Source organism: Falco cherrug, chromosome 6 (assembly GCF_023634085.1).
Source record: "Falco cherrug isolate bFalChe1 chromosome 6, bFalChe1.pri, whole genome shotgun sequence".
NCBI classification, from domain to species: Eukaryota; Metazoa; Chordata; class Aves; order Falconiformes; family Falconidae; genus Falco; species Falco cherrug.
In genome coordinates, this window is record NC_073702.1 from 64,975,948 (window position 1) to 64,998,821 (window position 22,874).

General features: G+C 41.0%; 2 protein-coding genes across 2 annotated transcripts; both read right to left on the reverse strand.

Moving 5' to 3' along the window:
- Positions 1–6,673: 6,673 nt before the first annotated feature.
- RPF2 (ribosome production factor 2 homolog) lies at positions 6,674–20,243 on the reverse strand. Its single transcript, XM_055713877.1, has 10 exons — positions 20,112–20,243; positions 18,952–19,084; positions 18,113–18,150; positions 17,366–17,405; positions 14,330–14,411; positions 14,161–14,237; positions 12,889–12,988; positions 8,461–8,563; positions 7,368–7,512; positions 6,674–7,061 (listed from the first exon to the last, which is right to left on the reverse strand). Exons 1-10 carry the CDS (start codon positions 20,132–20,134, stop codon positions 6,882–6,884), a joined length of 921 nt encoding a protein of 306 aa, XP_055569852.1. The 5' UTR covers positions 20,135–20,243; the 3' UTR covers positions 6,674–6,881.
- LOC129736416 (uncharacterized) lies at positions 20,133–22,170 on the reverse strand. Its single transcript, XM_055714911.1, has 3 exons — positions 22,020–22,170; positions 21,254–21,448; positions 20,133–20,598 (listed from the first exon to the last, which is right to left on the reverse strand). Exons 1-3 carry the CDS (start codon positions 22,168–22,170, stop codon positions 20,150–20,152), a joined length of 795 nt encoding a protein of 264 aa, XP_055570886.1. The 3' UTR covers positions 20,133–20,149.
- Between the last annotated feature and the right edge of the window lie 704 nt (positions 22,171–22,874).

Consider the following 22,874-nt stretch of genomic DNA (forward strand, 5'->3'; position numbering starts at 1 on the left):
TGTCTTACTGCTGACCAGGGCTGGGTGGTGCTGGTCTTTGTTGAAAAATGTCAATATTTCTGAGAGGTTTTCTTTGCAAAGAAAATGGCAAATTGTGAGTGATTCCACTAAAGTCAACTTCCTTCTGGCCAAGCGCTGTTGACAGCTGCTCCAGCTCTACCACAGCACAGACAGCACAGACTCCGGCCACAGGAAACCACACGAAAGCCACCAACAGAGACCATACACACGGGGAACTCAGACATTTCACATTTTACCTTTGTTCCCAAAACAAATCCTTTCTGAAAGTCAGTTAACCTTTGCTGTCACATCTGTAAAGTGGCGTTAAAAGCGATCTTCACAAGGAAAGCTGTGATGAGGCTTACTGGCAAACGTAGGTCCCAAAACTCTGGTTTCCTTAAGAAAAGACTCAGAACCACAATAATTCTCAAACTCGGTCACCATCTTACAGATATCACTGTAAGTGGCAACACAAGTGGCAGGAGTTCCCTCACGTCTCCCATCCCACTCCCAGCCTGTGCTTCCTCCCCAGTGCAGCAGTGCACCACCCAGCTGTGCTGCGAGCCACATCGAGGAACTGATCTAGCTTCAAAGAGCCCCCCCTCCCCCGTTCCCCCCCCATCCCTCAACTGTCAAAGCCAGTTCAATTCCCTGATCTGGTTGCCAGTCCCATAAACAGCTGCACCTTCATAACACTTACGTCAGCACTGCTGCGGAACTCCCCACAAGGCGTTACCTATAAAGTGCTGGGTTTGTGGGTTTGTTGGGGTTTTGTTTAAGATATATCATTACGTATGACCTGCTGACTTTGAGAAACTGGAGAAGGCTAATGGCAGGAAGGGTGGGTATCCTCTCTCTGGAAAGAAAGCAAGAAGGAAATGCTCAGCAGTTACCAGATCTCCAAATCTTTCTTCAAGTGAGCTTTCGGTACAGCCCTGAAGAGACCAGCATCTGGAACACAAACAGAAATCCCTCACTCATCAACTACTGAGCACACTTGAGTTGAACAGCTGTTTGCCTGCAATATCCTACAAGCCCTTAGGTATCTCAGGTATGCTCAGAGAAGAAAGAAAAAAAAAAAGGGGTGGGGGGTGGGGGGTGGGAAGAGTGCCTACAAACTTCTTTTCATGCCATAAAAAGAAAGCCTGCCTAATATTTTATTCAAATAACCCTAACGAGCAATGAATTATTCCTGTGTGCAAAGTAAGCCAACAGGAGCAGAGATCTGTCACCTCTTATGAATTTAAAGCTTATTACTGTTTATTGGGATGCTGCATGTGCACTTGGGAGAGTCTCATTAATTCTTCATAATAATCTGGTTTCAATTAAAAAAATTAAATGGCTGCAATGAGAGGTTAATGCAAGTTCTGCATTGCACTTTTTGCAGCAAACCAGCCCAATACGAACTTCCTGATACAGCAGCTGCAGCTGCCTGTCTCTTGGCAGCAATGCGTGCCAAACAGCTCTTTGCTCACGAGAACCAGGAGAGCTCAACTTCGCTTAGAGACGTTTGATGTGAATTTATACTGCTAAATACTTGACATTTCTTTGCTGCACTGGGACTAGTTTCTGTCACATGCAAAAGCATGACGCATCAGGAGAGAAAGATGTTTTGCATGAGTCTTTTCTTCTACCTCACTTCTGTGTTTCCTTCTTCACCTTCCTACAAAGGAGAGAGCAGCTTCTGAGCCAAGGTATTCAATTTCCACTGGAGAAAAATGTTAGCAACTTGCAAGCACAACTGAAAAGAGTAACTACTCATGGACTTTTTTGGATTAGGAAAACAGAAACCCCTACCCAGTAAAAGGAGTATGTCTTTATGAGGCAGGGAAGGAAAAGGCTTTTAAATTATCTTTTGGCAACAGATGATGTTGGGTCCCAGCGTGCCTATCTATGGCTAGCATAGATAAGTCGCTGTTGCAATAATTTCAGAGCATAAAGCAGCATTAGAAATCCTCCTGCATGGCATCCCTTCCACTAGCACCAGCTGGTCAGTGCTCTTGCCCACATTCTCCCCCTCCTGTAACAACTGGAGAAATGGGCCTGGTTAGGCCCTTCCTGCAGATTTCCCTGCCTGGCCAACATGCTTCATACTGTGGTTGACAGGACAGCTTTTCATCCCATCCCCTCTCTTGATTCTGGCTCCTGACCTCTGGCTTTGGAGTTTGACTCCTGATGCTGAACATGGCTCTTGATCCATTGCTTCACTTTGCCCAGATGCCCTCAGTAAGTGCCTGGATGGTTATGATCGACTGAACAGAGAATTAAGCAAATAATGGCCAGTGCAGAGTACAGAAGATAACCAAGAAAGCTGAGGGACACCAATATCGCAACTACTAGTAGAGCAGAAAGAAGAGATTAATGTCACAATCACCATGAGCAATAAAGGACAAGAAATTCAACTTCTTGACAGTACAGAGATGATCTGGACAAACAGTAGGAAACAGGTCACTGCAGCCGTGTCTGGTTTGGAGGCTGTGAGAGTGAAGGAAGTCAAGAGAAAAAGACTGCAGCAATCAAAGCAGAAAGTGGACCCTATATGGGTGTACTTCAGTGTCATGGACAGAGAGAGAAATCCAGATTTTAGAGGTATTGTGTTGCATCACAGGAAGAATTATGGGATTATCAAGGGGGAAACAGGGAACATAATGAGAACTTTGTGGAAACATCATTAACCACACATGCTTTCTGTTGAATTCTGCTCAAAACTACTTCCCCTGAATTACTTTGTGTTTATCTTAACGAAGCAGGAAAAAAAGATCAAGTAGACAGAACACGATGGGAAGACAAAGAAAACAAGAATGAATGAGGAACAGACACCTTCCAACTTTCTTGATCGGCATACATTTACTGTGTTCACTGCTCTGAGTACATGATTCCCATGTTGTTTAGGATAGGACTTAATCCCAGATGACCTATAATTTTTTCCTCTCCCAACACCCACGTTCATTTTTTTCCCCCCACACAGCACTTAGATCCCTCCTGCCTACCATGATCTCCAAGATAATCAATTCCCAACCTTATCAGGTAGGTCCCCCAGAAACCCTATGTCTTCCCAAAGCATCTTCACCAGTTCCTCCTCTCTTCTGCATAAATGCATGACAGCAAAGCTCTTCCTCCTGTACAGCATAGCCGTATTGTTAACTTTGAACATTCATCCGTTTAGGAAGGCAATCCTACACAGGCTTCACGTTCAGGAGCCTCATGTCTCTTTCCTTGTATGTTTTTAGGAAACCTGACTTCTGATACGACTGACCTGTTTCTCAGCTGTGTCTCTGGACTGCATCTGGGATGTGTCAGCACTGCTGGAGGCACTTTAGCAAAGTCCAAAAGGAGGAGATAAATTGCAATGGGGAGAACCATCTGCACCACATGTAACACACGTTAATATGTATTATGCATGGCTGCGTTACATATATTACACACAGCTAACATTTTCTACTTCCTTCTCTTCAATAATGAAAATGTCTCCAACACAGTTCTGCTCTAGCCTCTGTACGCTCCCCACCCCCCTTACATTTGATAGCGTCTGGGATAAGCAACCGTCAGCCTTCTCTCCCCTGGCTGGGGGATGCTGCAGTCAGCACAATACCGGGTATGTCTGCGATGTCCTTCCTTCATGCTCTTTGCTAACCCTCCCCAGCTGCAACCGAGCAAGTGGGGGAGGGAAAGATAAACTCAAACACACAAAATCCAGGAAACAGAAAGGAGTTCATATGCTCTTTTCAAAGACACACCGCTTACTGCTCTCAGCGCACAGCCACATTATACTAGCACAGCGCTAAGGCTGTGATTATATGTACCCAGGACGGATTCCCAAAAACATAGAAATCCCAAGCACCTAGCACGTCATGCCATCCAACAATATCTACTTGTCTTTTTTTATTACACCACACTTAAAAATGCCAAGTAAACTTATAGTGCAGGCAGACTATAAATTCTATGTATATTGTTAGATACCCATAATGACAGAAGCCTAGTTCACAGTAGTAATGCACGTCAGCAGCACAGATGGGCAACATCAGCATACAAACTGAGGATCCCCAGAAGGCACAAATCGTACCCTCCCTGCCACTGCCATCCTGCCAGCTAAAGACAGCAGAAGCTTGACTGCCGATTTGCAACTCCACCTCCATTTTACCACACAGGTACAGCCTTGGGAGACACGCTTTGCCCACAGGGATTTTCTTAAAACCACATTTATTACTACACTCAGCCCATAAATAAAGCTATCTCCAGTGCATTGGGAGGCAAGATGAAAGCCGGAGGAAAGGGGTGAACATGCCAGGTATGGCTTGCCCGTGCCATGCAGACCCTGGGGCTGTGTTTATGTTTTCAGAACCTGATGAACTCTGGAAGCAAGAGGCAATCGAGGCAAGGCAAGCCCCTTTCATCAGCTGCCCTCTGAGCACCGCATGTTCTGTTCCCCATGTACACAACTACTTTGCAGCACCTGACAAATTTCCTTACATTCTGAAAGACTCTGAAATAAGACCATGTCACTAGAAAGGTTATATTTAGCCCTCCTATCTCCACTCACCTTGAGTAAAATCAGATAGTTGGAATGCAGCAATTGCCTACCATGCAGAGGTGCAGTTGTACATGCCATACATCTGAAATAACATTAGCCACCAGCCTTTAGCTTCACAGCAAGGTTGAAACTTCTCTGAAAGAGATGAGGTGAATTCAGCTGTTAATTTCGCTTCATTCTATCTTCTCATACAGAGATCAGAGTGGTTCATTTCTGCCATGAAAAACCAAGGGAGCATTTCCACTTTCCGCTCAGAGTTCACACCAAAATGGCACCACTTTGAATAGTACGAAGTATTTATTAGAAACTGAGCAAGTTTTAATCCTTCCTAACAATGTAACTTGAAAGGGTTTAGTATGAAAAAGCATACCCTAATTATCCTTACATTATATCCAGAATTTATCCCTGCCTCACACCTAACACATTTTGTCCACCACGCAGCTGTATTTCACCAGTACAAAAACTAAGAATAAAAGGGTATTTGCAGAAACAGCCCCAGATGCGGGACATCAGGCACTTCAGGTTCCACCTCTAGACAGCAGAGACAAAAAACCCTGCAAAGGGTGAATAAATGCACCTGGGCTTTCCCCACTGATCCATTTCCTACACTCGAGGACCCTGCGGCTCTCTAAAGTTGTCAGAAGGTGCAGCAGCCCTCACCTGCCCGAGCTTCCTCTTCATACAAGGGGCAAACTGTCTCACTTTTTGCATCTAACAGGATGTTAGATGGTCTACACTACTGCTAAGAAAATCAGCTATTAAAAACCAAATTAAGGACCAAAACTAGCTTCCAAATTAGGAAAATACAATTTATAGTCTTTTAAAAAGACAGCATGCCTGTAGTCTATGAACTTACAGTCTTTTACAAGTTCCTAACAGACAGCACGCTCATCAGTACAATTTTTCTACAGCTATTACCAAGCATGGCTTTCAGTCAAAAGCATAGGGCTTTGTACTTCAGAAAGATATGTTGAGAAATACAAATCTGAAGTAGCTTATGGAATGATCAATTTCTCAAACACATTGTTACGGATTGGAGAAAACGGCTTAGAAGAGAGCCATGCAATTTTACCTAATGATGAAAAAATTAAGGTAATACATCAAAGATAAATATGTTTGTGCTTTAACAAAAGATCCCAAACTTGTAAAGCTCTTTCTTTTTCACACAAGTTTTATCAAACCAGCACAGCAAGAACGTCACATGTAGTATTTGCACAGCCACAGTTACAGCTCAGCTATCACATAAGGACAGCAAAGCTGCCCAGCAGCTTCCATCTAGGACGCGGAAGACAGGTGAAAACAACAAACTGCCTATTTCTCATGTGACACTTTGGCTGATAACCCTGAGAAAACTAACAAGAAAAGATAAACTATTAAAAATGTAACTAAGATGAACAAGCTTGCTGTGTTTACGATAAAGTGTGTACACCTTTACCATAATTATGCTAAAGGGCAGAGTAATAGCTGCCAAAGAGACAAGCAGAAGAAAAAAGGCACGGTTTTTCAATACATTCCAAAACATACAAAACCACACCAAAGTCTCATTAAGCTCTTAAACTCTCATCCCCATTACTCAAGTCTTTAACTGAGTCTTCACTAACTCATGAGCACAAACTGAGAAGGAAAGCAGGGGAAGAAGAAAAGACTTGTACCTTTCACAGTAGCTTCACATACTTCCATTCTGGACACAAATCAAGCATCAAAGATAGAAATTCAAACTGTAAAGGTTTCATTTATGCCTAATATGCAATACATCAAGTACTTTGCTACCACGGTGACTGAACACAGTAAACACACCTTAATCACTCCCGATTCTGCAAGTGGCAAAGTAGGGCTTGGCGCAGTAGTTAAAAACATAGTCTGGCATCAGGCACATTGTGAGTTCACATGTTAGAAAATGGTTTATCAAGTATTGCAATAGCACAAAAATCAAAACACAAAAAATAAATGAACAGAGAAGTTGTGTTGTGTATGTTATGCATATGCACTGCTCTGGTCCTCTACAGAATTTAACAGATGAGTTGACTGATGAAGGGTTCCCAACATAACAGCCATAAAACTGATCGGGAAATGAGACACCTGCTTGACTTGCACACATTTGCCAACACCATGAGAGTAAGTACTCAGCTTCAGAAAACTAAGCAAGTTATATCACTTTTTTTATTTTAAATAACCAAGTTCCATGTTAAAGCTCAAAACTCCCATGTTCTCTTTACAATGACAAATCATTAAAAAGATTGTTTTTATAAAATTAAAACTGCAGATGAATCATTTATGTCCAACGTGTTTATATTACAATATATATACTAAATTTGATGGTACAAAGAGTTTTCAAAGCTGTTCCAGCTTATCAAGCCGATTTTGACTTTTTGGGACTAACCCCACCATCTTCAGCTGACTTCTCCGCTGGCCTCTTCCTTAGCCCTTTCATTTTCCGTGTTTGCAGTTTACCAAGATCTTGTTTCTGCATGTGGATTCGACCATAAGTTGTACCAAACACATCATGGGAGATGTTCTTTTTCTTCTTAGGCTGTAAGGGAAGAACAACATTAATATTTCTGAGTAGAGAGTGCCAGCTCTGGTGAGAATCGAGGGCCTAAAAGCAAGGCCGCATACATTGTTTGGATCTTAGGGATTAAAATTTTTCTGTATTCTCTATATGCTTCCAGAAGAGAGTTAGCCTGCCAGCTGATCACCATAAAATTGCTGTGGCCCCAGAAATCTCAGCTGGCCTACATAAAAGTCAGCTTTGGTCAAATATACAGTAATTCATACTTCAGCTTTTGCTCTTCTTCACAGATAGATCTGTAAGTAATACACTTTCCAAGGTACATACTTTTAAGGCTTTTGGTTGTTTTAAAGACAGCTTATAAAGGTCATCTGAAGCTAAATGTGTCCTCCTCATAACTAGATCTAATGAAGGTCCCATCTCTTCCAGTTCAATTCTTGGTATTTTACAGCCAGATTTCTTCAGAAGCACCCTAGAAGGAAAAAACAAAAATCACCATTGTGATAAAGATTTATCTGTCTTTCTAAAGGGCAAGTTCAGCCCTGCAGTTCAGAACACTATTAAAAACAATTGCTACTGCTAACTCTATTATTGAGAAATATGTCTGTCAATAGCAATTTTTAATATATTCGTCCCATCACAATTTGAACACACCCAAAATATAACCTAATTTTATTTTTTTTTTTAATGAGACCAGTATTATCAGTATTATTTAAAACTCAGTCCCAGTACCCTGAAAGCCGTATCACTCCTCAAATTCAAAACAGTGCCCTGGGTATTAATAGACATTAACAAAATTTACTATTGTTTACAGCAAAATAACTGGAGTGCTAACCAAGAAAATTTTGTTTGTTTTTAAGAACGAGACTGATGAAAGTGATTTTTATTATAAGAGAAATCAAACTTGCATGGAACACAAGCTACACATGCTCACAGCCTCCCAAGGCAAGGCCATGAACTGTGAGGGTGAACAATAACGCAGCAAGAAAGACTGTCTTATGCTGCCTTTTCCTGGTTTTCCTGGTGTTTCACTGGATGCAGCCTACTACCTGTTGTTCTCTGACAAACACCTAAGCGAGAAGAGTCCTAGAAATCAGCCCGAGAACAGACTAACTCTGTGAAGTCTAAGACAGCTCTCTGAATTCACCAAGTTAATTCACACCACCTTAGCAATCCAACCATACGAAAGAGCAATCCTCCTAGCTAGCAGGAGGAGCTCAACAAGGAAGGAAGCAGCAGGTTTTGGGCTGAAGTGTTTGGTTTTGCTGTACAAGTTACTCTGTGTTATGGTAGAACACCTCTACACATTACATGCTTTAAATGCAGCACACTAGTGCTCAAGCCAGTTCAGTTACACAACTATAGGCGAAATTTGGGGAAAAGTTGACAAGTGTACCAAACAGATAAAACACACACTCACTTATAACTTCGCATGTAAATTTTCCCCTCTACAGCTGTGAAATGCAGAACGTACTCTAAACCAGCCAGACGAACACTGGGCACGCTAGGACCTCTGAAGAAATCTGAAAGAATATTTAAAAGGTATAAATGCCAGGTTTTTTCGCTGAAAATCAAACCAACAGATGACTATAACAAATTGGTTTATTTCATAATGGACCCGCATCACATCAGTGATGTGAGCTCCTTACCTATATAGATATTTTTACTGCATCTAACTAGCTAACGCTATAAAAGGGATGGCTCTAGAAAAGCCAAATCTGTATCCTTAATGGGAATTTCAAGAAATAGCTGCTACTTAAAATACAGCCCCACCAAAACATGGAAGAAACTTAACATTGCATGTGTTAGCCCCTGAACCAGTGAAACCAAAAGCACGTAGAAATCCCAACAGGAACACAGTGACTTCCCAGGGATACTTTGGTAGCAATAGACACACTACCTAAAAATAAGTGCATGGAGAAGAACAAATACACTTTCAGAGCAGTAACTTAGCTTTATTAAGCTAATTGGGATAACTGCATTATCTATTCTTCTAAATATTCAGCTCTAAAGTAATAAAATTTGAATTTATCTTATTTTGTGTTTAGGCCAGTTTGTGCTCAGCTAAACATAGGTCAACACAGAGAAGCCATTAGTTCAGGTATCTGTTCAAAGACATCATTCAAAAACCTGATACTTAAGATTCTTAATCAGAACCAGATTTGGAAGAGTAAGAAGGATCAAAGCCAATACAAAACAGTATCTTCTCTACTCTTACCTACATTTTCTCTCTCTGACTTGGGGAAAAAGTTAAGATATAACATTTCTTTCATACCTCCCCCACAACAAAGCTCTTCTGTCCTTTAGGTAAAGCAGTATTTGTCATTACAATGAATGTTTTCTCTATTTAACAAGCAGCACACGTATAAAAATAAGACACTTGAAATACTTGCTTAGTTTGCAAAAAGAACACTGAAATACAAGTTAAATACAAAATGAGCCATCTCTAGCAAGGTTCTTCTATCAGGCTATGAAAAAAACACGGTGCAATCAGAGAGCTTGCAGTTAGCACAGCAATCTGTCCAACATATGCATAGGGTGGAGAAAGAATGTGACCTTGACTGAGGGAACAAGGTGTGCTAATAAACATGACAGGGCAATGCTGAAACATAGGAGAACTGCTAACAGATGCAAAACACATCAGTCTTTTCCGTTCTGTCCCATTTTCAGATCCCTCGGCTAATTGTCTCTTCCTCCACTGCCTTTTTTAAAGTATCAACCAGCACTGGAGTGACATCCAAAACAAAGTCTTGCTTGGCAGATATCAGCTGGAGTCTAGCCAGGAATTTCTTTGGTCAATTAAATCCTCTCCTCATTTTGTAGGCTAAGCTTGTAGTTAGAGGAAAAGTTGCAAATAAAATATTTTGTTTCCTTCTGGCATATACTTTCCCTTCAACGAGTTTTCTGTGGTTACAGAAGCGAACATTAACAGTAGTTTTATTGGAAACATCTCCCTTTTGTATTTTCCTGTGGCACCATACATCTTTTCACCCACAGGACGATCTCCTCCAACAAATGCAGGTGGTCAGGAATTTCTGTTCCCTGGCAATGCTTAACAGCTGCAGAAACCTTACACTTCAGTATACCCAGTGAGCTGAAGTTTTTTTAATGTATTCTTAATTCACAACCCTTGCTTTGGTTGGACTAGGGATTTGCTTTCTCCTTTCTTCCCATTCCTAGTTCTTTCTGCCCCTTGTCCTCAACATGTTTCCAGAACTTCTAATTTACTTTTTCCTGCAGAGAGCTTCACAGGACCTTTCAATTCCCAGATTAAATTCCTACATTGTTAACATGAGTCTATCCACTTCTTTTTGTATTAATTTGTATCCAAAAGCTGGTAACACTGTAACCTATGTAGCTATGGTTATCATTAGCAGAGTTCAAACTCCATCCCAGCCATTTCCCATCCATCCACTTCCTCAGCCAGAAAGAACCCATAAATCTTTGAGGCACTCAAAGTCTGTATGACGAACAAGCCCAATGGTCAATCTAAAACTGCAAGAGTCTCCTGGAAACCAACATTTTAGGAAGTGTATAATAAGTCACATAATGCCTAGCCATTTTTAGGATTAAATGTGTGTGCAATAACAAAACTAGTAAGCAGGTGTGGAGAGATGAAATATTTTATAAACACAAGCATAAAAAGCTATTAGAATTTCATGAACTGCATTCCAAGGACTTCCATCATAAATGAATTCCTACACTACCACATCAATAGGCAACAAAAACCAAAACAGAAAGAAAGGCATGTCTTTGTCAACCAGGTTTCTCAAGAAAAATGCAGCTGCCATTTATTTCTCCTAAATAACTTCTTCACAGTTTACGTGGACCATAGGGTTTGGTTACCATGAAGACACTAATTCACCCTTCCCTTCAATTTTACAATGAAACTGCTGGAAGATGATATTCTAAACATGCATAAACCCTTCTGATACCACAAAAGCCAGTGAAAGCTTGGCTGTTCACCAGTGTCATTGGCATCACATTGCTTTGGCAACAAGAATCTGTTAGCTATCTAATATTCCTTCTGGGATCCCAACAATACTGCCACAGTAATAAAATATTTGCTGCTGCTGTTGTAAAGACATTTTTCCATCTTTCTTAGCAATAGAGTGGCAGCTCAAAAGCACTGTCTTTTGCAGGAATAGAAAGAATCAGTCCTTCCCTACCAGTTAAAGTCAGTTTTTAAGCAGGTCGAATTATTATCCAACAATTTTAATTGGTTAGTGATACTTTCAAGCTTTTACACCCCTTAACCTTTTCCTCTCTCTGTTGTTTGGCATCTAAGTATTTCATAGAAGTCAGTAGCACATTAAGACCTGGAATACTTGGTGTACATTCAAGAAGAAAGATCGGGTGTCCATATGAGTACGTTTGACTGCAGAGTCATTAAAGGCAAATAAATAGGAGAGGAGAAACTACAGAAGAACATCAAAAGAAATAGGACAGGAAAGACTAGTTCATTATTTGGCAACTACCTAACGACGGATGTCTTTCATTTAAGGAATCAAGCTGTTTGACCATGGAGTGCATGAGCACATCTGGATGTCAATCCACCAGCACTGTGCAGATGCCTGCACAAGATACACTTCAGAAAATAACGCATCTGCTTCCTGCAGTGTAAATATTCATTTAGAGTGACACAATCTTTGTGTTCAGTATCCACCCACCTTCAAAAATTCATAAGCACAGTTACTAGCCTTTCATCTATCCCCAAGAACCACTCAGCCATATTGGCATGATGCAAATTTTTTCCTCTCCTGTTCCCTTCTCAGTCTCATTTCAGACGCAGCATCTTGTTTTAACATGAAGGGGAAAAAAAAAATCTCATTAAGGTCTGTTTCTAAAGCGCAATCATTTGTCTGTCTGCTTAGAAAAAAGAGCCCAACCAATATTTATTTTATATGAAAGGGAGATCTTGCAAAGCTGTAAAATTATGAATTGGTACGACCCAAGAATGGAACTAAAAGAAAAAGGCTGTTCTTACTGGGTGAGTTTCAGTATTTCACCATAGCTTAGAAGAAAAAAGTAATCTACTTTTATGAAAACCTATTAAAAAGAAAAAACATACCACCCTACTTACCAGTTCTAGCTCTACCAAGCCAGACACACTTTTTAAGTGTCAAGAGATACAGCACCATATGACTTCCATGTCTCAAAAAACTACTCTAAGTATATAGTTTTTTCTAGCCCCCCAGAAAAAACACACAATGTACTTCATCTTCCAGAGCCTCCAACCCTGAAAGAGCAAAAAACTCTACAACAGTTTGTTTACTAAGTTCAAGCCTGCCTTGAAGTTATGACACAGCTATTATCTACAGCTGATTTTTACTGCACATGTTCTTTCCAAGTACCCTCATAAATGGCACTTTTGTTAAATCGGTCAGATTTCCAATAGAAAACGCTTTCATTATAAAAACACAAGTTCAATTATACCCATTTGACTTTTTTGTAAGCAAAAAAATCCCGCTTTCTGAACTTAATCCACTGACTTCAAATTAAAATTTGATACTTAAAAAATATTATTTGGTTAGAAAAGTGATGATCCAATACAATTACAGGGTAAAGACTTTTTGAAAAAGGCCAGAATTTTCCCACTAAGTCATGAATTTTAGTGAACACAAAGTTTCAACTTCAGAGTCTTTTAGGCTAGTCTTTTCCCCTCCCTCTAACAGTCATGATGATCAGTTAACCTTCATTTCATGTGACAAGAAACTTGCAAATAGCTGTTCTTGTTTCTTTCTGAGCAGAACATAAGCAAACATTTATTGACAAACCAGCACTTCCCAACAGATCATACTCCTACTGATTTATGCAATCCTACTGCTCAAATAATCAAAATACTTACCAATAAAAAGGCTCTTCAGTCTTCTGTATTCTTCATTTACATCAAACATATCACCAGCAAATATCAACATAGGTTTTGTTCCTTCAGGACATTTACTGTTCTGTGGAATAATTTTAGAACAGAACAAAAATTCAGATAGCGTTAGGGAACACACTGACTTTAATAGGTGGCCAGCCATTCAACTCTGAATGAAAAATTGTTGTGACCTGTGATAGATGTGGACAGAGTACACACCTTTTTTTCAATGAAGAGTACTGTATGTGAATGGAAGGGCTTTGGTTTTAAAAATTGTTTTTAAATTGTATTACTCATTGTGCTTGATTAAAGAAATTCTTTACTAAAAAATGTATAAGATAACATCTTCTGGTGAAAATTTGACTGCAATTACTAGTAAGAAAAGTAAAATCAGAGGCAAAAAAGTCTATTGTGCTTCTGACACTGGAGAGCACATGAAAAAGGCTAAAAGAATAGTTCAGCCAAACACTGAAGTAAATGTATTTTTTGGCCGAAGTTAAAATTAACTGTAACTTCCCTGCTATAAACAGTGTTACAAAGACACATACTACTATCTGACTTCAAGGGGAAGATTCACTTTTATAAACCATAATTTCTTCACTATCCCTCTAGACCATCCTGCCAATTTATACATTGTGATGAGAATAAGGATCATAAAAATCCCTTATTTTTGCAGTGTATGAACTGCTTGATACAAAAGTACACATACATGAAATGTTTCAGTCTTGCCAAAACAAACTTAACAGCCACAAAGTTAATTTTCTCTAGCTTTAAACAACCAAGATGTTAGCTCCCTGTCTGAATTAAGTATAGTTCCCTGAAAACTGGCATTTATGTGCTACTGAAAGCTAAAGAAAGTTTCAGAATCATCTCAGTTACAGTGACCCTTTTTGATTATAATTTGAGAAGAGAGATTTCAGTTTTCTAAGCCTATGCCAGTTTATGTAGGAACCTACCACGAGCAGAACCTTACTAAGGTATTTTGTAGATGTAACTAATTAAAAAGAAAAATATTAGGAATAAAACAAGCCTAAAAAAGAATTTGAAAAAAAAGTTGTGAACTTGCTCAAAACAACCAAAATAAAAAACAGAGCATAAAAATAGCATTCTGGGGTATACAAATTAGCAATCCTCATATACTGCATGAAATGCTTTTTTAAACTCCTGTCCTTACTTCAAAGCACAGGAAAAGCTAATGCACAAAAAAAAAAATCCACCAGTAGATGTCACTGAAATACTGAATTAGCAATTCCTTACCTTGACATCTTTCAAGGATACAAACTTCTCAATGCCTAGCTCAATCATGTCTAGGACGTGATAGTCAAACATACGACCTGTGAAAGTAAAAAAAGAAAATCCAGTTATTTAAATATTCATTGAAAATGAGACATTTCATCCAGATAAAAACCCAAGTGAGACACATTACCTATTATCAGGTTGTTTGGTCGCTTCTTGTTATGAGAGCCAAAGAGAAACAAAGAACAATCTGATTTCTTGGAAAAAAATTCCTACAATTGAGGAAAAGAGAAAAACTAATGAGTTCCAGTTTGTAGTGTTTAAAATATTTTGTGATGGCATACATCACAGACACGTGAGTTTAAGAGCTGCTTAACAAGGACAGCTGCACTTGCCAGAAGAGTTTTGAGCACATCCAGGTCCACATAATCTAAAATTGACAGCTAGATTCAAGGTTCAGACGACAATTAATTTTTTATTCCCCACTGCAGTCTTAAAGATCAAGCCAGGCCATCTTTTTCTTGCCATTTTATCTGTAATGCCCTTTTTCATAGTTCCTCATTATTTTTTTTTACATAAGATACCTTCAACCACTTCTCCTTGCCTGAAGAGTATTTGCAAGTTGGCTGCAACTGTAACACCTCATTTTGGTTACTTAGCTAAGCTTTATATAGCATACTAGCTTTGCTTAAGTTTCTGAACAACCAGTTAATTCCCTCAACAGCAAGCAATTGTTTAAGACTAAAATGCTACTTAAAACCAAGTCAGTGGTGATTATCAGAGAGATCTTTCCTCCAGGTGGAGTAGATTAAGAACCTACCTTGAACCAGAGCCAATACTACAGCAATTCTTTCTGAGGATGTCCAACTCCAAAGCCTTTTTATTTATGTACTGCTGCATCTCAAGGCAGCCCCTCATTCTGTGTATCAGCTGTGGTTCCTAAATATACACACAGGCTATTTATCCAGTACTTCCCAGAAGCACCAGAATTTATCTATCTGCACTTGGCAGATGGGAAGCAGAAAAAGCCACTGCATCTCCTCCCACCCCTGCAACAGCAGCAGCTCACAGAGGACACTGTAGCTCTGCCCCTCTGGGAGGTCACAAGGGACACCCTCAGGAGCAACCCTAAACTGGATTAATTGCACATACAAATCTCACAGCTCAGCGCTGAGCTCTGCCACCAGGTCTCTGAAAAATACTGACTGTAGACTCATCAAGAACAGGTCTGAGGGGACTCCCGTTGAAACACTTGCTCATGCAGCCCTGTTAATCACTGTGTAAATTCTCTATTAGCTATATGTAAATTCTCTAAGAGCTATCTGATATTTTAAGAAAAAGATGCAACAAACTCAAATGCCTCAGATGTATCCTGCATGTACTGGCACATCACATACACTGCAAAACTGCCCTTTTCAAAAAATGCCTGTAACCAAGTTAACAAAAAAAAACCCCTAGTTTCATTTGACTTTCCCTATCTTTCTAGCCTCTGATTACTTGTTCAGACTACTCTCAATGAATTGTTTTGACGTTACAAGAATTAAAGCTCCCTTAAGGACCCCCTTGTAAAATCTCAGAATGATTTTAACTGCCACGTTTTCCCAGAAATTATCAGAAGTTTAAACCAGTGGTCAGCTGACCATCAGCTAGTTCCTATATGACTGTGAAATCAAGTCATCCAGCTATGTCATACAACTTTCCCCACTGCCTACAGTAAGTTTTCCATTCCCCTCAGGATATTTCAGGGATGGCTGCATTACTGTGCTTCATGTCAGGAGCAGAAGCACGTACTACAACACCTCAGCTTCAGTAATAATGCATATTAAGTAACTTTCTATGTTGGTCTATCTATGCTGCAACGACACTGACTCTTTGATCCTAACGCTTTAACTCAACTGTCCAATACAGCTTCAGCAACTCCTCTAGCACTCACTATTGGCTGCCTTCGCTTTTTTTTAAAAAGGACCCTTAATGATCATTAAGGATCCTTAGATATCTCACCTCACCTCTTCCTTTTTATTTACAGAGAATTCCTTGGGTATGTTTCCCATTTATTTTCACAATCCCTTTCAGACAAGAAAGTGCCTTTTTGCCCAGTGTGTATATGTGATTTTTTTTTTCTTCTCACACAGATTTACTTAATACAATACCCCCAAGTTCCCAACTTCAGCATGCATTTTCAGTGAGTTATTTCAACAGCTGCCTCACACATTGGAAAGCTGACCCTTATTTCCCTGTGTGAGTCAGCAGTGGCACATAGCAAACATCATCAAATCATGGTCACTGGGAACCAAACAACATATTTTTGGGATAATTAATTTTTGTCTTTATTGTAAAACTGCAGCTGTATATCATTATCTCCTTTCTCTCATTTTGTTGAGGGAAATATATATATACTGCTTTTATTTCTGCAGTTAAAGTAATGCTTCAATTGAAGAACAAATGTGTGAGATAGAATCTTAGGATTAGCTCCTCTACTTTCTGCCTTCCTGCTCATGAATTATCCTGACCTTAAAGCACTGTATCAACACCAGACCCAGACAGAGCATATCGCTAAATGTATTTCCAAACACACCTACCTTTCCAAAATACCCTCCAAGGACACTGTTGCAACCTCTTCGCAGGACAAATACACATATTTAACTGAAATTGTGCATTTTCCTGGCAGTTCTTGACTGAATGTTGGAACAGAACTCTAAACAACCATCTCACACTTGCACAGCTGATGCATGTGGTACTCTGCTGGGCTTTTCTTTCCCTCTATTCAAACACAAGGAAGTCACAGAAAGCTACGACCCCTCCATTTAACTACTTTAACCTACAAATTCACCAAACTGAAAACAAGTTGACCAAAAGCTATGTCACTTCAGAGGACTAACTTTCAGAAAACCAAAATAAAGCACTTTATTCTTCTTTTCATATGAAGCATCATTACTTATAATGGTATTACAGACTCCTAAATTTGTCTGCCAGTTTACAGAAACATGCATTTGCAGCAAAGACCAAGTCCTCACAAAATGATGATTCTGTCTTGCAGCCAGAGGAAAAATATGCCTACTGTCACCATAAATCTAGACACAGCCCTACCTTCAACTCATCCAAACTCCCTATAAGCTTTGTTTGTCATCTAGTTTCTCACAGAGTAATAGAAAATTATCCTCCAACCAAGTTCTTCACGACTTTAAGGCTATAAAATGTCATAAGAGAAGATGTGGTTTATACTTACCAATGATGTTTGATCCTCAAAAGGCCTGGTAATATTTTTCCTGCGAGGAGGAAAAAAAAATTAAAAAACCCCGAAAAACCAAGCAGGCCCATATAAACATTTCTAATTAGTTCTCTGACATTAAAATTATGTATTCTACTGGAAACTCCAGCAGTAGAGTTCAAACCATAAGCCTTATTAATAGTGCCAGGAGTGCCTTAGTGCCACTGTTGCCATTCTAAGTACTCTCTTCCACATTTCCTGTCTCCCGGGGTCTGACTTCCAGATCACCACCACCAGTGACACTTCATAAACCCCTGCCTTTACCAGTTCATCCAGTGTTAAATTTAGCTATTACAATTAATGTCTCTGCACTACATCCATACAGATGCTGGGCTCCCATTTTGAGCAAGACTTATCATTATAATTTCTAGCTCAAACTTCTAAGAATTCAGCTAGAAGAACTCCAGCCTACCCACCTGAGACAGAACCTCAATAGCTGTTCGCACAGATCAGTCAGAGAAACCAGCTGTTCAGGCCTGCTGAATCCTGCTCCGTAACACTCGGCATAGAACTGGCCTCAGCACCAACACTGGTCACATCCAGCTTGTTTCCAGTCTACTGAAATTTATGACGAATTGCAGTCACCTTCTGCAACCGTTTCCATTGTTCAAGCCCCCACACTAGCCAGCATCTCTATTCATGCTTTGAAATTACCAAATGCTGTCTTGTCAAAAGACTAAAAGATGTCAAAGCAAGACCACTTACTTTTTATACAGTACAGCAAAAGGCTTCTTCACAGCATACTGCAAAAGACAAGAGTTAAACACATTATCGCTAAAACATGTAAGTGCACAGCCCTGTTCTTTCTAAACCCCTACAACTTACATGATCATATAAAATAGAGTAACTGTTTGTGCAAATCAGTCTAGAAGAAGGCACCTCAAAAGGCCTGCTCACAATAACACCCTTCAAGTTAGTAGCAAACTTGGTTCCCAATTAATTGCATAAGGACTTACTTCTAGAAACTAAGATAAAATAACTGAAAAACAGCTGAAATCAAAGCCATGTAATGGAATCCTTCTGCTTCTAGGGGCAAAAGGGAAAAAAGGGAGTAAACAACCACCTGATTATCATCAGCATAAAATGGTAATAAAATGACAAAACAAGGAGAGGAAAGTGTGCAGGAACAGCTACGCTATTTTCAGGTATGGAGTTGAGACAGGATTTATAAGTTTAAGAGAGGTTCAAAGCTCCGTATCAATACACACAAGCAGTTTACAGGACTCTGGGATATGACTTCACCTGAGTGATCCAGTCCCAATTCTGTATCTAATTCTCTTGTTTTCAAATGGACTTGCAACACTTCACCTTATACACTACATAATCATGGGAAAAATAATAGGGAAGAGAATAAACTCAAAACTTCAGAAGAAACTGGAAGAAAATAGTCTCCATCAAGGAGTAGGTAATGACACCTTTGGAGTACTAGGCAATCCAAGATTTGAGGAATGGAAAGAGCATGAAAATACTGATCTTGCAGCAGAGAGCATGCAAACTGTAAGAAAAAGAGAAAGGAAGGTTGCATACTATGTCCAACAACTTACAATGTCTTTAAGCACTTCAGTCACTGTTAAGTTTGCATTTCCTCCTCTTATTAGCATAGCATTTTTTGTGTTTTCCTTAAGTTTGGGTTCTCTCTTCTCAAGAAATCTTTTTGCTCTCTTAGTTTTAGGCTTTCTGCAATAGTAAGTTAACAGTTAAAAAGTCAGTATTGGTAACAAACACCTAACACTGCAGAAAAAGAGTAAAACAAAACAAGAATTGGAACAAGCTGCATTCAAGTAACTCATTTCGGTCACTCAAACTAATCCCAACCTGCAGAATTACTATCAATGCTAAAAGCCCAGTCTCAGACGAATGTGTTTCACCATCACTCCTCTTCCTCTCTGTCCCTCCAAGTGAGCAAAGCCGATTTTACAGTCTTGGACTTTTCAGTTTCTGCTAATTTAGAGCTTAAGCTATACCAGAATTCCCACAGACTACTGACAGGCTGAAAGTTTCCCCTCACACCAGCTCCCTCCTCAATCACAGACTTGCAAATGAGAAGAAAACAAAGTTCCTCAAAGACCATCAGTGGCATCCAAAAGGAAAGCTCAGGCACGGCATACCTGTTGGCAGGAACCAGAGAGCAGTACCACGCAATATTTAGGTGCAATACACCAGCCTTCGCAGGAGCACAGAGCTTATACAAATTGATAGCTATGCGACTTAAGCACTGCATTCCTCCACTACATGAATGTAAAGCTTTTAATATCTTCTCGGTGAAGCATTGTATTTATTTTCATTTTAAAAGCAAACAAAAACCCCTACACAGGTACTTCCAACTACAGATGAAGGCAGTTCTTTGAAGCGTACGGAAATACATCAGTGCAATACCAGCAGGCCGCCGCGCTTCCTTTAACTTTACCACTGAGTAAAGGCTGCCTTGCCTCCAATAAAAAGACGGCAGCGTTCCTTTTCCTCCTTCCTTCAAGTTTTCCGTAGGCCCTTCCTCTCTGCTTGCCTCCCCCCTGCAACCCTCCCCAGCCCGGCGCCGCCCGGGCCCCACAGCCGCCCCGCCGCCCCACAGAGGCCGCTCACGCTACCCAGGGCCCGGGGAAGCCGCGCAGCACGCCCCGCCCGGCCCCGGGCAGCCCGCAAGCTCGGAGCCCCCAAACCGGGCCGGGAGAGGACAACCGGCCCCCCGCTCCCCCGCCACACTCACACCACCCGGTCCAGTGCGTCCATGGCTGCCCAGCCGCCTCACGCGAGCGCGCCGCCGCGCAGCGCCATCCGGTACGTCACATCCGCCGCGGGAGGGGCGGGGCCAGAGCGGCGGGAGGGGCGGGGCCAGAGCGGCGGGAGGGGCGGGGCCAGAGCGGCGGGTAGCGCGCCGGGCCGGCAGTGAGCACTGCAGGAGCGATGCCCCGCGGAGCGGTGGGTGCGAAGTAACGGCCGCACAAATAACGATGCGGTGACGCAACTGTGCGGCCGGTCGGCTTGTTTCTGCGCTTCTTGCTTCCCCTCCTCCCGTGCCTGGCGCGCTGGGAGCGCAGCAGTGGCGCTGACGACAGCAATCACGCCGGCCCGCAGACCACCCCACCCAGTTCTGACTGGTGCTCGGAATAACCGGCTGGCTGGGCTGGTTGTGGCCGGGTCGGTAACGCTGAGGGGTTTGCTGTCCACAGCAGTGCACTTGTAGCACCTGCTTTCTAGGAGGGATGGGGAAAAAATGGGTAAAAAGTGAGTATGGTTACCAAAATTATGGCTAATAATAATAGAAACAGAAGTTTGAGCATTATAAAGAACATTTAAAACCTAAAAATACCCAAACATTATTACTTACAGTTTGTGATATATGTAAAGTGTTAAAAAACCCGCAGCTGATCCCCAGATAAACTAGACCAAAACCAGCTTCGGTATACTACTGGAAGAAAAATCTGAAAAGGGGCAGAAACCATTCTGCTAGAATATTGCTTGAACGTAATACAAAAATTCACAGATACATCGTGACAGATTTAGCAGCTGGTTAACAGAACATAACAGGGAATTGCTGTATTTGCTCGCTGACAGCAAATGAGCTCTGGGAAGCACCCTTGGCTCAGCCCACCACAGCAGGCGCTGCCGCCAGCACAAGCGCAGCCCAGCACCGCAAATGCTCCCCGCTGCAGACTAGGGTGGACGCTATTCCAGTTCGTAATATTCCCAAGATCATTATTCCAGTTATAGTCATCCTCTGTCAGCACCATACAAATGAAGTCTGAACAATGCTTTTAAACTTCCATGATTGCAGTTAAATCCAGAAGGAAGGCTGCGTGGCCTGCCTGAAACCTCAAGCACAGACACCACCATGTGAAATATCCATACCCAGGCTGGAAGCATATAGAACGTGTTCTCTCTTCTTCCTCACCTTCCTCTCCCTGTCTCCCCTTTCCTCATGATCCAAGCGGCTTCTACACAGAAAAAGGGAACAGTGGGATCGATGGTTTGAAACGGTTGCACTGTTCTGATGACTTACCTTTCCTGATTCTGTGCTGTGAACAATGCTGGGGGTGAACTTCTCTGATCATTGCTAATTAAAGTATTACATAATTATGTAATTATGCTGGAACTAATTAGGCATTCCCACCCTCACAGTTTAACTATTCTGAGGGAGGCAGAGAAAAGTAGGAAGGAAGAAAGGTCATGAGGAAAATGTTTTATGTTTAAAATATGCTGTGCTTATTATCATGAATGCACCACATACTCAACTTCTCTATGAAACGCTATGTGACAATATAAATGATGTAGCAGTATGTAGCATCAACCTACAGACTAGCTAAGGGCCACAATCCAGTCACATGGATCAGTTTGGGAATGACTAATGCATGGGTACAGGATCTTAGGTATAAAAACCTCCAGAAAATGCCAGAGGAAAAAATCAGAGCCAAGAAGGGGAAAATAAAAAAATCCCAGCTGTTGAAGAATTACTTTGGGGGTAAAATTAGAGAAAACTGGGACCTAATAGAAGTGTAGTATTACAGAAAGCTTTTTAGGGTAAAATACAGCTATCGCTTTCAGGATGGTTGGCGTGCACGGAATCCACTTTACCACGGGGCTCCTAAGCAACACACCCTGCCAGCTCAGCACACACCAATAGGAGTAACAGAGCAGAGAGCCCACGGCCAGGCTCTGTTGTACTCCCTGCAGGAACGGGAACTTGATGGTACCACACAGCTGATAAGCTGCACAGCAGTTTTCAAATGAAGAATGTATGAGAAGATGTCTGCTGCTGAGCCAACCATTGTGGAAAAATTTTCCTCAGGTGAAATAATGTCATTGCAATACCAATGCACACCTCCACCCCAAAGTTGCCTACCTTCAAGGTACTACCACACTCACCAGGCACGTGACACCAATCAGTAACAACATGTATAACTAGAGTCACTCAAGCTCCGCCGAAATGTAAAGAAAATGAACAGGTATTGAACTGAAAGAAGTCCAAAGTGGGGAAATTGTTGTCTAAACACCTAAATTACCAAACTCTGATTTAACAATATGTTAAACAAATCTGTGCACAAAGTTTAGGTCAAGCTGACCCACTCTTTACAGGTGAAGGGGCTTCAATCAAGGGAGCCAGCCTTGGGAAGGATGAGAAACAAAGAACAGATAGTGAAAAGAACACTATTATCTAAGCTGTCCAGAAAGAAGCCTTCAAGTAAGGAAAGTTCTGGCCACAAGAGAAGACAAGTTGATAAAGTGTTGCAATCCACTGACATCAACAGAAAAGTAGTTGAAAATAAGACAAAGGTAATTGTGGCAGTGGGAGATCACAACCTCCAACTCAAATAGCGCCCCCGCCCAAAAGAGGGCAAAACTTCACTTGAGGAGCATGCATAGTTAGTAAAGAGCTTCAGTAGTGCTACCTGAGGATATGTACTAATTTGCATTAGAAGTGAGAAACTTGTAGCCAGTCCTGTGTATGATAACGAACATACAATGTACTACG

Bases quoted from the DNA above. Each gene is read 5' to 3' on its own strand.
- RPF2 (XM_055713877.1), bottom strand. From the start codon at position 20,134: ATGGACGCACTGGACCGGGTGGT. The intron at 14,412-17,365 runs GTAAGTATAAAC...CCTCAATTGTAG, and splicing joins TTGAGGATCAAACATCATTG to GAATTTTTTTCCAAGAAATC. The intron at 7,062-7,367 runs GTATGTACCTTG...CTTCCCTTACAG, and splicing joins AACAACCAAAAGCCTTAAAA to CCTAAGAAGAAAAAGAACAT.
- LOC129736416 (XM_055714911.1), bottom strand. From the start codon at position 22,170: ATGGTTGGCTCAGCAGCAGACATCTTCTCATACATTCTTCATTTGAAA. The intron at 21,449-22,019 runs GTGTGTGCTGAG...AGCAATGATCAG, and splicing joins CTGCTCTGTTACTCCTATTG to AGAAGTTCACCCCCAGCATT. The intron at 20,599-21,253 runs GTATGGATATTT...CATCCCTCCTAG, and splicing joins TCTATATGCTTCCAGCCTGG to AAAGCAGGTGCTACAAGTGC.